This window comes from Esox lucius, chromosome 4 (genome assembly GCF_011004845.1).
Source record: "Esox lucius isolate fEsoLuc1 chromosome 4, fEsoLuc1.pri, whole genome shotgun sequence".
Classification (NCBI taxonomy): Eukaryota; Metazoa; Chordata; class Actinopteri; order Esociformes; family Esocidae; genus Esox; species Esox lucius.
In genome coordinates, this window is record NC_047572.1 from 26,717,982 (window position 1) to 26,731,737 (window position 13,756).

The 13,756-nt window shown below is 41.1% G+C and overlaps 1 protein-coding gene across 10 annotated transcripts in view; it reads right to left on the reverse strand.

The window, feature by feature from the left end:
* gria2b (glutamate receptor, ionotropic, AMPA 2b) overlaps positions 1-13,756 on the reverse strand; it is a 52,051-nt gene that overhangs the window by 7,816 nt on the left and 30,479 nt on the right. For all 10 annotated transcript variants that reach the window (XR_002196710.2, XM_010899867.4, XM_010899886.4 and 7 more), the window contains exons 4-11: positions 7,668-7,864; positions 6,733-6,786; positions 6,323-6,481; positions 5,984-6,151; positions 5,778-5,882; positions 1,492-1,599; positions 1,035-1,241; positions 505-872 (exon numbers count right to left, since the gene is read on the reverse strand). Coding sequence is in view for 9 of the 10 variants with exons in the window: in XM_010899867.4 (XP_010898169.1) it covers positions 505-872; positions 1,035-1,241; positions 1,492-1,599; positions 5,778-5,882; positions 5,984-6,151; positions 6,323-6,481; positions 6,733-6,786; positions 7,668-7,864 (1,366 nt within the window). In the remaining variant the exon portion in view is untranslated. The remainder of the gene's footprint in view (positions 1-504; positions 873-1,034; positions 1,242-1,491; positions 1,600-5,777; positions 5,883-5,983; positions 6,152-6,322; positions 6,482-6,732; positions 6,787-7,667; positions 7,865-13,756) is intronic.

Genomic DNA, 13,756 nt, shown 5'->3' on the forward strand with positions numbered 1-13,756 from the left:
GTTGATGTCTTGATGACAAAGCTCCCTGGAAAGGCATGTGACTAGCTGTCCCTTCTCTAGTGCTAAGTAAGAGGCCTGCTTAACATAATCGGCTGCACTCGCACCTCATTAAATCGCTATATGCTGAGCGCTAATATGACACTGAATTCATTACTGCTGGGACTGTGATATTTGAAACCAAGACGCATCTGCCTGCATAATATGCTGTTTGTCAAGTGGACAAGGACACGAGGATGATTCAAAGCAGTAAAAAAAACGTTGATATCACGCAACAGAGAATTGAAAAACCCTGCAATAAAATGTAGGTGTCTGTATTTCTTCATTTTACAGTTGCCTGTGAGTGAACTGCAATTTAAAGCAACAACCTGGGGAACAGTTACCGGTGAGATGAAGTGGGCTAAGTGGTAGCTGGGGACCACTAGATGGATGTTACGGCATACATTTCCATGTCAGGGCATTCAACCAGTGAAATCCAACCCAATCAGGAGGCAGTTAGAGACCCACCTTGGCGAGATGTCACAGCCCTGTCTCATGAAGGCGCCGAGGGAGAACCAGAGACTGTTGAATATCCCAAACTCGTTGGTAGACTCATTAGTCTGGATCTGGCCATCCTCGTACTCCTCCGTGTGCCACTCGTACGGGCTGAATCGGCTGACCAGGAAGAGGACCACGCTGACGCCGATGTAGGCGAACACTATGCACATCCAGATCTCGTAGGCCAGCGGGTCCAGGAAGGAGAAGACTCCCGGTTTGGACTTCTGGGGCTTCTTGATCATGATGGAGATACCCAGAGACATGAAGGGCTTCGAAAAGTCAATGACTTCTTCTCGTACGAGGGTAATGGTCAACGGCGCCACGGCTATATCAGCTTTCTGGGGTGGAGAAGACGACACAATACCATGTTACTGTCGCAGGGTTACAGGTGGCCCTGTTTAAAGGGAACTCCAGGTTTTTTTTTTTAATAGTTTGTATATGACAAAAAAAGTCATTAAATCTGATCTCTATAAGAGGGTTTTATGGATCCGTTTTCTTACCCCATAAACAAGCTCTCCCACCATTCCATTCCAGATTTTGGTCTCAAAATCTCGGGCGCCGTATTTTCCATCCCCCACAATTTTCAGCTGGTATTTGAAGCCGCAGTGCTTTGCTATCTCAGCCGCCAGATCTACACAGTAGCCCTCATATCGGTCATTGTCGACAAAAAGGTCAGCATTCTTCTTGAGCATTACATATGGAGCTTCCTGAGGGGAATAAACAAAACATACGGTTCAGTCCATTAGGCGCCTAGGCTTTACATCATAGTACGTACCAGTACTCTAAGGGGAATTTTAGATGTGGATGTATGATGTATATCAGGTGTGGATGTATTGTTTAGATCCATTGCTATAATAGACTTAAAGAACTACGTTCAACAACCAACCATTCTGTAGACACAAGGAGTTAAGAAACAAATCCAGGTTTGTATGGATACTATTATAGACAGTTCCTTACCAATATTGTGGTCACAATGACAGTTTTGTTTTCCATTCCTGTTGTGTCATTCGGGAACACGTCCGATTTTGTGACAGCCATTTTGTCAACTTCGTTCCAATATCCAATCTGTGGAGGAAAAAATGAATAGTGAATGAGCAATGCCATCATGTCACGAGACCGTAGACACGATTGCTGTTTCACATGGGTGGAATTCTCTTTAATATCTCTTGCTTTATTCTGGTTCAGTGCTCATGTGTTGTTTTCTTGTTCCATCGCAGAACAACACAGTGCAGCCTGATTATGCAATCTTGATCTATTCAGAGCTATGTTCTTGCTTTATATTCAAATTTTAAAATGACATATATATACTCGTATGGACAATTGTTAATATTGTCAAAAGCCTGGAGATTTAGTTAAAATTTAAACTGCCATGGTATATTGGGGTGCCAGAATAGAGTGGTTAGAGCATCTGTGCTTTGACCAAATGGTTGTTCGAGGAAATCCGCCACACTGACAACATGTAAAATCTGTCTGACTAAACCCAAACTGCTCACAGGTTGTTGCTGAAAATATGTTCTATGTCATACTTACCCTGTAAAATAATGGTAAATAAATATCATCAAAACAAATATCAGGGCCGTATACCACAGGTGTGATACATGTTGGTCTACATACATTGCTGCCCAGTTTATAATAACATCAGGCACCCTGGCAGGTTTGTCGTATTGCTTAAGCCATATTGCTGCCGGGCCCTTTCAATATACAGTGTGCATAAGCATGACCCTATATCAGCCATATATTACACCACCTCGGGGCTTGTTGCCTATTTATGTCAGGGACTCTGGTACCACGTCTGTGGGTTCTTTTCTTACATAAAAAAAAAGTTCAGTTCATGACACTTCTGCCCTGCCAGCCCGAGCACCAGCCGGGATCAAGTGTTCTGATGTTGATGGTGTAAGTGGCCGAGGCTCGAACACAGACACACACATCTCTAGCAAGACCACGGCCAAGGTCGTCTGTAACTGGTTTAGAAGCACTAGAAAAAAGATATTAGAGTGGAAAATGTTTGGCAAGATTAGGCTTTAATAGCAGATATGAGAGAGAAACTTGCCCTTTGAGATGAGAGACAAACCTGACCTTTGAGATGAGAGACAAAACTGACCTTTTCTCATTCTACAACTACATGAATGTGTACCTTAATGAATCAAAGCAGGTGAGACAATCTGCTTCAGGGACCACTGACACTGTTGACCCATGTTGATACTGGTGTATGACTAACTGCAGTTGTGAATAGAGGAAATGAATTCATTTACTGTCTGATTTGTATTTTGTTTGCCTATAATCTAGAAATTCATGATAAACAATTACAAATTGGGATGGCATGGTAGTCTAGGGGTCTAGAGAGTTGGGTCAGTAAGGCAGCTGGTTCTAATCCCCAAGGTGAATAAACCTAAAGTCACAGAATACATATCTAAAGTTAATATCTACAACAACAACAACAACAAAAAAAAAAATATATATATATATACACACACATTTACCAGGTTAATGGACTATGCAAACACTGAGTGCTAGTTGTGCAGACATTTTCATTTTGCTTAATTTTTTTGTACAGGACTAGGCTTAATTTGAAACTGGCCCCAGATCCCTACACCAGTGGTTCCCAATTCCGGTCCTTGAGTACCCTCAACAGCACACATCTTTGTTGTAGCCCTGGACAAGCACACCCAATTCAACTCAATGAGAGCATGATAATTAGTTGACAAGTTGAATCAGCTGTGCTTGGCTGGGGCTACAATGAAAATGTACTGTTGGGGGTACTTGGGAACCACTGCCCTACACAACATCACCAATTAAAGGTGTTCTCTGAGAAAGAAAAAATATATATATACAAATGAAAAAATCACACAAAAATATAGTTATTTATAAAACTCTTATTTGTTAAAACCTTTTTAATGTAACCAAAATCATCAATGATTGGTTTGCAGTGAGTGTGCACTCCTGTGTTTCAGCATGTTTTCACACTCAGGCATATCACCTTGGAGATCCAGAGGGCCGTGGTGGTTCACCAATGAGCTGCAGTTCGCACACAGTTGATTGACAGAGCCTGCCAGAGTGAGTGGGATAATCATGTCTCAGGTACGGTAGTCCTTCACCCTCCTAATGGCTCTCTCCAATAGCCCTCTCAGACATGCAGTAGCTGGCATTCGCTCAGTGTCCTCCTGTATTAGCAGAGTTGTTTTGTTGAACAAGGGAATGATGAGCTTTCGCCACACCATCTGACAGTCTCCTCTTCATGGTGAACCCCTTATCTGCCATTCATCCATCACCAAGCTCCAACAGCTCCAGGAAAAGCATGATCTCCTGATCAAAGATAAACCCAGTGAAATGGGTAGTGTAGTGAAACAAGGCAACATCTCAATCAGGCCTTCGAAGGTGGTGTGGTTTATGTAAGACAGCTCTCAGACTATGATGTCAGAGTCTGGATGACATCCTAGTCAACTGTCCTGTCCAGGATGACAGACCTGGTTAGGCATGGTTGTCAGCTCCTGTTCCCTGGACATCCAAATGTGGACAAAACACTGGTTGTTGGTCCATGTTATTACAAGGCAACTTACTGATGTGACATTAATTAAAAATGTCCGCAAGCACCTTCTTTGGTACAGTTGCTACTTGACAGCAGTACACAAAAAACGTGTCAATTAATTTCAGTTTCCTGTTCGTGGCTAGGCGTTATGCTACCCATTCAGCCTTCTGAGCTTTCTACTAGTAGATTAACCATGACAACCATCTCTCTGGGAACCGGAAGTCCTTGTCAGATGCACAAATTCTCTGGAGCTGGTAAAAAGAGTGCTATTGGCCTTGAGCTCCCTCCTTCCATGCAAAGCATCCAACACCTAAACAAATGAAGATTTTTTTTTTTTAGGTATAAGGAAAACTGAACTCTTACCCAATATAACTGTGCTCAGTACCAGACCACAGTGAACCAATTGTGACTTAGTATAGGAGCCAGGACATACAAAATGAATCAATGTATAATCGATATGTAATCGATCAAGTAAGTTACGATGGTGCTATTTGCTTTTAGAAATATTTGTTAAAAAAACGAAGGGGAGTGCTTCTTAAGATAGAGAATGGCGTGGGAGTACAGAGCTGGCTAGTGATCTAGCAAATTTGCAACCGTCATTTGAATAGTTGAACACATGTTATGCAATATCTGAACAGTGGCACCAATTTGCAAAACTACAACGCTGACATGAGACTATGCTACCACACATCATCAACCGTCTGCAGAAAACAAACTTCACAATACTCACAAGGCAGTGTAAGGCAGGCATAGTCAAGGTTCCCTGCTTTTAGCGCTGAGGCGTCCCACACTTGTCCATCGCTGAATCATCCACCTCCAGCCCCAGTCATATAGTGTACACTTGGTCTATCAAAGTGGGTGATCCAAGAGTGCAGGCTCTTCTCACAGTCATTTCAGGAGAATGGGCAAGAAACGGCCCGTCTTTAATGTGAGCGCAGCCTTTTCGTCAAATGGATTGGCTGGTTAAAATGCAGGCCACTGACGAAGGTGTTCCCATGTGAGATACTGACATCAGGGTTGTCATGTCTTTGAACTCTCACCCAGCTGTCAAGCAAAGACTCATCCTTTGGGGAATCGTGAAGGTTTAGGAATGGGTGTTTTTGTTTGTTGTTGGAATAACATGGGCCACAATACTAGCATCTGGAAAATAATTGTGCCTCCATTTTGCTGGCTAGCTATGCACTGGTTTGCCAACATCCAAACTAAAAAATGATTTTGCTTACCGTAGCGTCCCTTCTATAAATACAGAAGCGTGAAATTAACCCAAGTATAATCCAACAATGCCAATATTGTCTTTAGTTTTGCTTTTACTACTAAAAACAGCTCACACAATAAACTTTGTAGTCAATAAATGATTCAGTGCTGACATCATCCATATAGGGAATTAAAGAAACTAGGTTGTCTTTCATGTCAATTCGAAATGAATATTCAATAATATCAAGATTTATAATCTTAAAGAGAAGCTAACATAGCTACTATAGAATGCTGTGGTTTCATGTACAGTAAATTCATTTGGGATCATTGCTCTATGGCACCTTTCCCACACACATTTCCATTGCATTTCCATAGTTCGGGTAGAGAATTGACCTCTTTCCAGCATCTAGTTTGTTTTTAATTAATATTCTACATGTAATGTTAATGGGAAGCCAATGTATCATCACGCCAAACGCACGGCCCACACTCTTAATATACGAGCTCTGAGCAAACAGTAGCATACCTTTACGGGACCATTATTCTTCAACTCCATGATATTCACAGAGTAGTTGACACGTTTGCCATGTTGATCGAACTGAATATTTCCCGTAAGGCCATCCACACGAACCTAAAAGGACAGAAACACACAGTGGCAGAACAGAAACCATTAAATACCTCAGTATAAAATAAATCCAAACACTTGGTAAAGCCACTCGTCTGTGCCATCACCTGTTTGAGCGCCCGCTCGATCTCCACTCCCTGCGCCCAGGGCACGGCTGGGTTGGCCAGACAGTCACCGTTATTGCCTTTCCTGGCGATGTCGATGCGTTGCTTGTGCAGGTAGCGGAAGGCTTCTGTCATAACCTGTACTGCGTCGTAGGTCAACGCAGACGTGTACTGCAATGGAACAGGGAGGAAAGGCTCAGTCTCTGTTTGTGTGTAGGTTGGGGGGGGGTGTGTGTTTACATGTGACTGTGTGTCTTGTTTCGAGGGAGGGTTGGAGAGGAACCTTTTTAAAGCAACATACTTCTCACAGCTCCCCATAACTGAGTTTGGAGATCTCCTCACCCTAATCTTACTGTCAGCTCCTGGGTATTCCTTCTCCTCCAGAGCTTCCCACCTCTGGTCAAATTTGGACACCAATGGGTCATCAAAATCTACAATCTGGAACCCAGACACGTTGGCTCCTCCATATTGTATTTTGGAGAGGTCCCCGTCCACGAAACCCTTAAATGAAAATAAGAAAATTCAAGTGTAGACATGAAATTGACATTTTTTGCATCATCCAATTTTCAGCAGAAACAGGAAGGGATTGATTTAATACAATAAGCTAACAAATATGTTACACTTACAGAGTTCAATTGGAAGACAATTACCTCAGGCTCTCAACATTGTAGCACTATGCATCTAGCCTATCATTTATTTCTAAAAGTCACTATTTCCTCACTGTGATTCCAATTTATGGTGGGAAGACTTACCAAATTTGCAATGATGTAGTGGTAGCCTTTCACATGCCTGCCAATAGTGATAACCTGAGGAAAAGTTGAGATAAAAAGAACAGACAATACTGTGAAACTATAAGGATATGGAAGCCCAAAGACAGTCTTCGAGTAATCAGTTTATTCATGGTACAGCAGTAATGACTGAATGAAAATAATAATCTTCAGTGCAGTTATAGACCTTGCTCTTTATCTATCTAATACAAAACACATTCCATTCTCCTGTTCCTATATTGTACCTTGTGACTATTTGACAGCCATTGTTATCAACTGTTTTATTAAAAAGCTAAAAGGCTTTGCTAACAACTATGATCGGCAGCCTGCCCATGCTACAGCATCCCTCGTCAGTAACGAACCAAAACTGAGAAACCATTTCAGATGCTATATTTCAGTGACCACCCCAAAAGCTCTTTCAGTATCTACTTAAAATGACACAACAGTGGTTTTAATAATTCCGATTTCGACAGCGCATCATAAGTGTCTGCGTTTGGCAGCGAATTGTGACAGGGATTTAAAACATTTCTCTCAGATAAAACCTCTAGCGTGCAGCCGCAAAGGGGAATACACATTGATTTTAGCCTTTGGTTAAATGTCTTAAATACTAATCAATGGACCCTCCCAAGGGCTGGGGAAGGTTTGTAAATAACCTGTTTATGCCTTTTAACGATTGAGGGGATTTTTTTCAGGGGCTCAGTCCACTTTGGGCTGCTAGCATGTGAAATGCTTGCATGAAAGGATGGCATACACCAACCAAAAGGCATAAACATACTGTACACACAGAAACGGGCCAACAAAGTCTCACTCTGAGTTACACACAGTCAATCTCACCAGCACTGGATACCTTGTAGCAGTACAGCTGCTTAATACAACAAGGCGCACAAAACTACCAGAGGAAGGAGCGTTTCTCTTTTCACCTGCTCCATGATGTCTTTCACTTTGTCCTGTTCACAGTCCAGGATGACCCGTCTCTCCTTCTTGTTCTCCAGGTCCTGGAAAAGCGAGCGGTAAGCTTCATCCTTTCTCTCGTCCTTCAGATTGCCCACGTTGATGGCCGTCACCTGCCACTTCCTCTCGGCTGCCGTGTCCAGCACCACCTGCAGCGTGGTCAAACCTGGATGGACAACAGGGTTGTGTTAATTAGCCACGGACGAAACCAGAAGGCACAGCCTCAACTCCAGAGCTTATTGTTATGGTGTGTTCCAAAGACACCAGAGAGTGGATCCTCATGTTCATAGTGTCAATTTGCTAATTTGTATTTATGCGGTTCTACTGTATGTGGTGTCCTCTCCTCATACAAGCAAATGTCTTTGTTGAGGTTGTCACTGAAAATAAGAATTAGTTCTCAACTGACTTAAAACAACATTAAATAAACACATTACCGAAGTCTGGTAAAGTTGAGAATACAAGTCATTGTAGTGTTTGATGTTCATGCAAATAGGTACAAGCACACTTTTCACTGGCACACCAACTAATGTCACATGGTGTAATTTAAAGCCCCATGCAGTATAGTTTAATGTTAGGGAAAGAAGGACTCCTGTCATTACATCTATACCATTCAATCTGCTGTATTAAAAGTTGGACAGAGGGTCAAGTAGAATTTTACGTCCGTTCTACTGCTCCTTTCAGACGTATTTAATTTTTAACGACGGTAGGAAAGAGTGAAAATCATAAAGTGCATTAATCCCGACCACCATGGTAGTTGATTTGATAAAAGCGGGGTGGCTTTAATTCCGTTGGTGAATTACAGCCGTTCGAATTGCTTCGACAGGGCAGCTGTGTTTATGAAGGTGAGAAGGGGTGCTTTGTTAAGATAGAAAATGGAAGCAAGCATTTTTCCTCAGAGCATGCTGTAAGTCATGATTACTGTAAGGTCATTATGACTCAGTAGCGGCTGACTTTCTCCGTTGCCCATTAAAAGAAGATAATTGGACTTTGTTCTGATTTAAGAACTGCTCAACATGTGAGTAGACAAGCAAGTCCCAGTTAATGCTCAATACTGTAAGTTGTTATGCTTTTGCGTTTGGTAAAATTGAAACATATTTTAGATCTTGACAGTTTATATAATTAGGTTCCTCCATTATGACACCTGTCCATTGTGTGTTCAGACACCAAGAGGGGGGTACTCGGCATTTTATGCAGAGAGCAGTTGATATGCAATATGGTTTAAAAGAGATTTGGAGATTATCAAAATGTCAACAGGCCTGTAACTTTTATGTCATTGGAGTAATAACAGTTTCTGCTGCCTAAGAAATTGGCTTGAATCTAGATCTACCATTTACGTTTTGTGAAATGTTTCACTGAACTCGTTTTGTCTGTCCAGTCTGCTTTTTCAAAGGTTCAAAGGTTTTCTCTGTGGCTACAGTGTTAAGGTACATGCTATAGTCACACACTCCCCTGAAAATGGATTCCCTTTGGCTAATAGGGAAACCTCAGTCATATTGGATAGCGATTCAAAGCGCTAAAATTATTTCACAAGTCGTATGCAATCTTAACTATGCATGAGAAAATAATAGTAATTCAAATAAATAAAAAGTACATAAATATTTGAATGCACAGGGATTTTCAAATGTAAATAATAAATTGTATAGAACATGATAAACCACATGCTAAAAATAGTTTTTCAATAATGACCGGGTTCATTGTGGATTTAAATTTAAGCACCAAATGTTTTACACCTAAATGTTTTGGTTTCCATCTTTCTTAAATCCTGGCCTTAATTGTATTTTTTGTTGAGCCCAGATCATCTAACACTACATGACTGTATATCTTCATGTTACATACAGCTAGTGAAGTTGAAACACAGCCCACATGCATTTATTAATTATTACAACTTATACTCTGAAAATGTTCAGCCAGGAAGAGGACTGGTCACCCATCCCAGCCTAGTTCCTCTCTCGGTTTCGGCCCCTTTTAGGGAGTTTTTCCTTGCCACCTGCTTCAACATTGTTGTTGCTTGCTCCTTGGGGTTTCAGGCTGGGTGTTTTATAAAAGCATTTTGTGACAACTGCTGATGTAAAAAGGCATTTATAATGAAATTTGAAACACAATACCCTAATACCCTAATCAATTGTTTTTTGAAAATATTCACATCATTTGAAATCTACACAGCCTTGCAAGCCAACACCAATAAAGACAATATGCCAATGGAATGTGTTCTCCCAGTTCCACTTTCACATTTTCCAATTCCCAACTGTTCAGCTCAGCAGATTTCCCATGGAGCCTCCCAATGTCATGGCGAGCGTTGGATGGCTGACAGCTATGGCCCTGGGAGGGGAGGGGAGGGCAGGCGAGGCTGAAGGACAGTCGGAGGCTGTCAGAGAAGCTGTCTCTCACACACAGAGGGAGGCAGAGTACAAGGAGCAAGAGCCAAAACACAACGACACATACAGAACCTCTCTCGGGAGCCTAGACTCATTCAACATTCTGTAATTGGTTGTACTGTAGACAGAGCAGAACCTTGCTGCGAGTTCGGTAAGATTATGAAACTCACTATAAAAGGTGTACATCTGTATTTGAAGTATCATCTCTGTAGACTAAAGCACCAACTGAATGCATTGCAGATGACCTAAAAGTGTAGTGGAGGTCCATTCTAAATCACAGTAATTCTAATCAGAGAATTATCGTAACATTGGTTTCTCATCAGCATGATTTTGAAACAACACTTTATGGCTTTAGCTATGCCATGTTGATGTTGTTATATTATTGTGCTGGGGGATATGAGGGATGTACTACTAACTTTTCTCAGTCTCCTTCAGTTTAAAATTTTAGGAGGAGATGAGGTCCTGGTCCACACCTGCGGATTACCTGGTTTGGGGGGCCCGTTGCTGTCCCTGTCCTTGTCCACCTGGTCATACTTCTGACCTAGTCTAAAATCAAATAGACTCAGGATTTAGCCCAGAGAAATGTATTTATTATTCCAATTGGACTCTTAATATCTCACCCGGCACAGCCAGAAGAGGACTGGTCACCCCTCTGAGCCTGGGTCCTCTCTAGGTTTCTTCCTAAAATTCGACCTTAGGGAGTTTTTCCTAGCCACTGAAATTCAACACTACAGTTGTTTGCTCCTTGGGGTTTAAGGCCAGGTGTCTCTGTAAAGCACTTTGTGACAACTGCTGTGGTAAAAAGGGCTTTATAAATACATTTGATTGATTGATTGAGCTCAGGCCCATCGCATGCCTTTTATTATGAACAGTGATGCAATGTGTTCTACAAAGCAAAATATGTCACTTAATTTAACGCTAAGATAAGGAGCAGATTACTGACAAAAACCTACATGGGATTAAAGGGGGCGAAAAGCAAATAATCAGAAATGTCCACATTACAATCTGAAAATAATAGCTTCACAAACATCTGACGCTCTTTTATTGTGCAGCACTGGAAAGTAAGGATTATCCTCAACATCCACAGAAAGCTAGTTGTAGCTTAGACAAAATCTAAATACTCCAGGGGTGGATAATATTTTTGTAGAACAATCTGTGTAAATCTGTGTAAAAACTTCAAATCTTTCTAGCTGTTTCCCTGATACGGATCTCTAGGCAGGAGTTGCAAATCGCTCCCTAGCGCCCATGATGACCGCTTTCAATACTGAAATGTTTGCAACCCCAACATGTAAAGATCATGTAATTACAACTAATGTTTACATTGAACTAATGTTTATATTGAAACTTTAACAGTCCATCACATATCAGTCAAACAGTATTTTTGACAGCATTTCAGTGTGAAGGAAGTATGGTTTGCAGTGACTGAACTGCATCTAATATGTGCTGACAAATTAATTTAATGAATTCCAATTAATTCCTACCTGTCTGATATTGTGTCCTGGTCTGGTCCACATTATTCTAATGACTTCAGCATTGCTTATGGGCATTGTAGAGGGAAACTGAATGCATACTGTAGATGTCTACACTTTTAGTAATCATTTTGTTGAAATTGAAACCGATGAAAATTTCAAATATGGTTTTGACCACTAGTTTGGGAGTTTGCTAAACCCTTTCTCCATATGCAGAAGTAAGCAGACGTTGTTACTGAATTAGGTATAGGCAATTTGGTACTTGTTTCCTCTTTGCCTTTTGACTTGTCTGGTGAAATTTCCACCGCATTGCTCACTCCAATCCAAGCTCTTCAGATCTAAAGAGGTGTTAAGGGAGGATGGGCTAGGAGTCGATTCGATATTAAGGAAAGTCTCAAGCGATTTTTAAATGGCTGTCAAGTATCAGGATAGCAGCAATCAAGCTGCCACTTTTCAAAATTAGATAATTACCTAGGCATTCAGTTTGAGCATGACACAAATACTGTGTATCTGGTACCAACTCCTTCCTTGAATGCATGACAGTATGCGTTTGACTGCTGTATACCGCACATCTCTGTGACATTCAAGATCTGTATCTTTGCACAGTGTTACCAGTGTGACTAAAAGACTATTTCACTATTTCTATACAAAAAATTTAAGTAGTCCTTGGACTAGAAGAAACTGTAACCCATAATTCAGTCCTATTTTCATTTTGTATCCCTCTGATTTACAAATCTGCCCATATATTGCATTCATCTATTGCATTGTTTAAAGAGTGCTGTTTTGCAGTGTTCTATCAGTTTACAAAAGCATGAAATTCCCCAATTTCTTGAGCTACAAATAAATGAAGGTACATTCCAAAAAGTCTGGTGAACAGCATCTTCTGTGAGCTTCCGTGGCTATTACTGCCATTTTGTTATAATGATTTCCTCAATGTTATTCACAAAGGCCGATAAAGCACATTTAACTGTGGTTTTTAAGAACTTCTGGGGAACCATTTAGTCCTGAAACCCCATGTCAAATCGTTAAACCCGAGGTAACACTACCTTAACACAATTCTACAGACGTGGTGAATGGTGCAGCGAAGTATGACGTAGCTTAGTACAAATTACAAATGAAGGGAACAAGAAGCGGAGTGCTTTCTTCATCAGAAAATATTATTTGGGTGACATTCTTCTTCGGACATGCTCATGTGATACCTATTACTTTCACTTATTTCTAGCTAGCGGTTGACAGAATGTGCTGATGTTTCTGATGACTCTGTGGAGAAAACTGAACCATGAAGAAAACTGAACCAGTTTCACATGGCCCATGGACTACCTTCGGGGTGTGCAACTAAAATACAGTACACATTTACTGAGCAATCTAAACATTCAAAGATCCTAAATAAATTTAGAGTATTTCGTATATGCAATGTCGAAATAACAATTTAGCTGTGTTTATTACCGTCTTGGACATCATTGTCGGTATCACATGGATTATTTTCAGTTTGAAATAAAGTTTGAGTCTGTTTTTCTAGTGTCTACATTTCATTTGACAGGAACATTTTCAAAGGACTATCAACAAAATCAACGGAGGCGTAGGTTTAGCAATTACTCCCAAAATGCTAACAGGATTAATCATATCTAACGGTCGCACACACACACACACATTTGCAATGCAGGCACATGAACTCACAGACGCACAAACACACACAAACACACACACACACCAAGCGCCAGTGAATGCGCTGCACATTGGTTGCCATGGGAATGTGAGCATGGATATATGTGACCTAATTAGGCAGAGCAACGCCATGATGAAATATGCACAAGGGGGTGAGCCGAAGAGGGCTTTTCAACATCACGGACGGCAGCATTATAGAATTAGCATTATCAGTAAAACGCACCCTTACTTCTGCTTTGTGTGGCCAACCTTACTACAACCTTCTAACTACCACCTTTTAACTACACCCTTTCAATTTCGACTGGTGCCTTCATATGGTAAGCTTTCAAATGTTGGGGTTTCAGGAAAAGCAAAAAAGCATTTTTTTATATTTAGCAAAAACCAAAAACTGTTTCAAACAGTCCTGATCCCATATCGAAGGTCAGGCATGTCGGTAGTAGGTGAACGTTTTGGGAAGCTTTGCTGCGTAAGGGCAGTCACCTGGGGAACTTTGCTAGACAATGATCCAAAACACACACACAGCAAGTCAACATCAGAATTGCTGAAAAG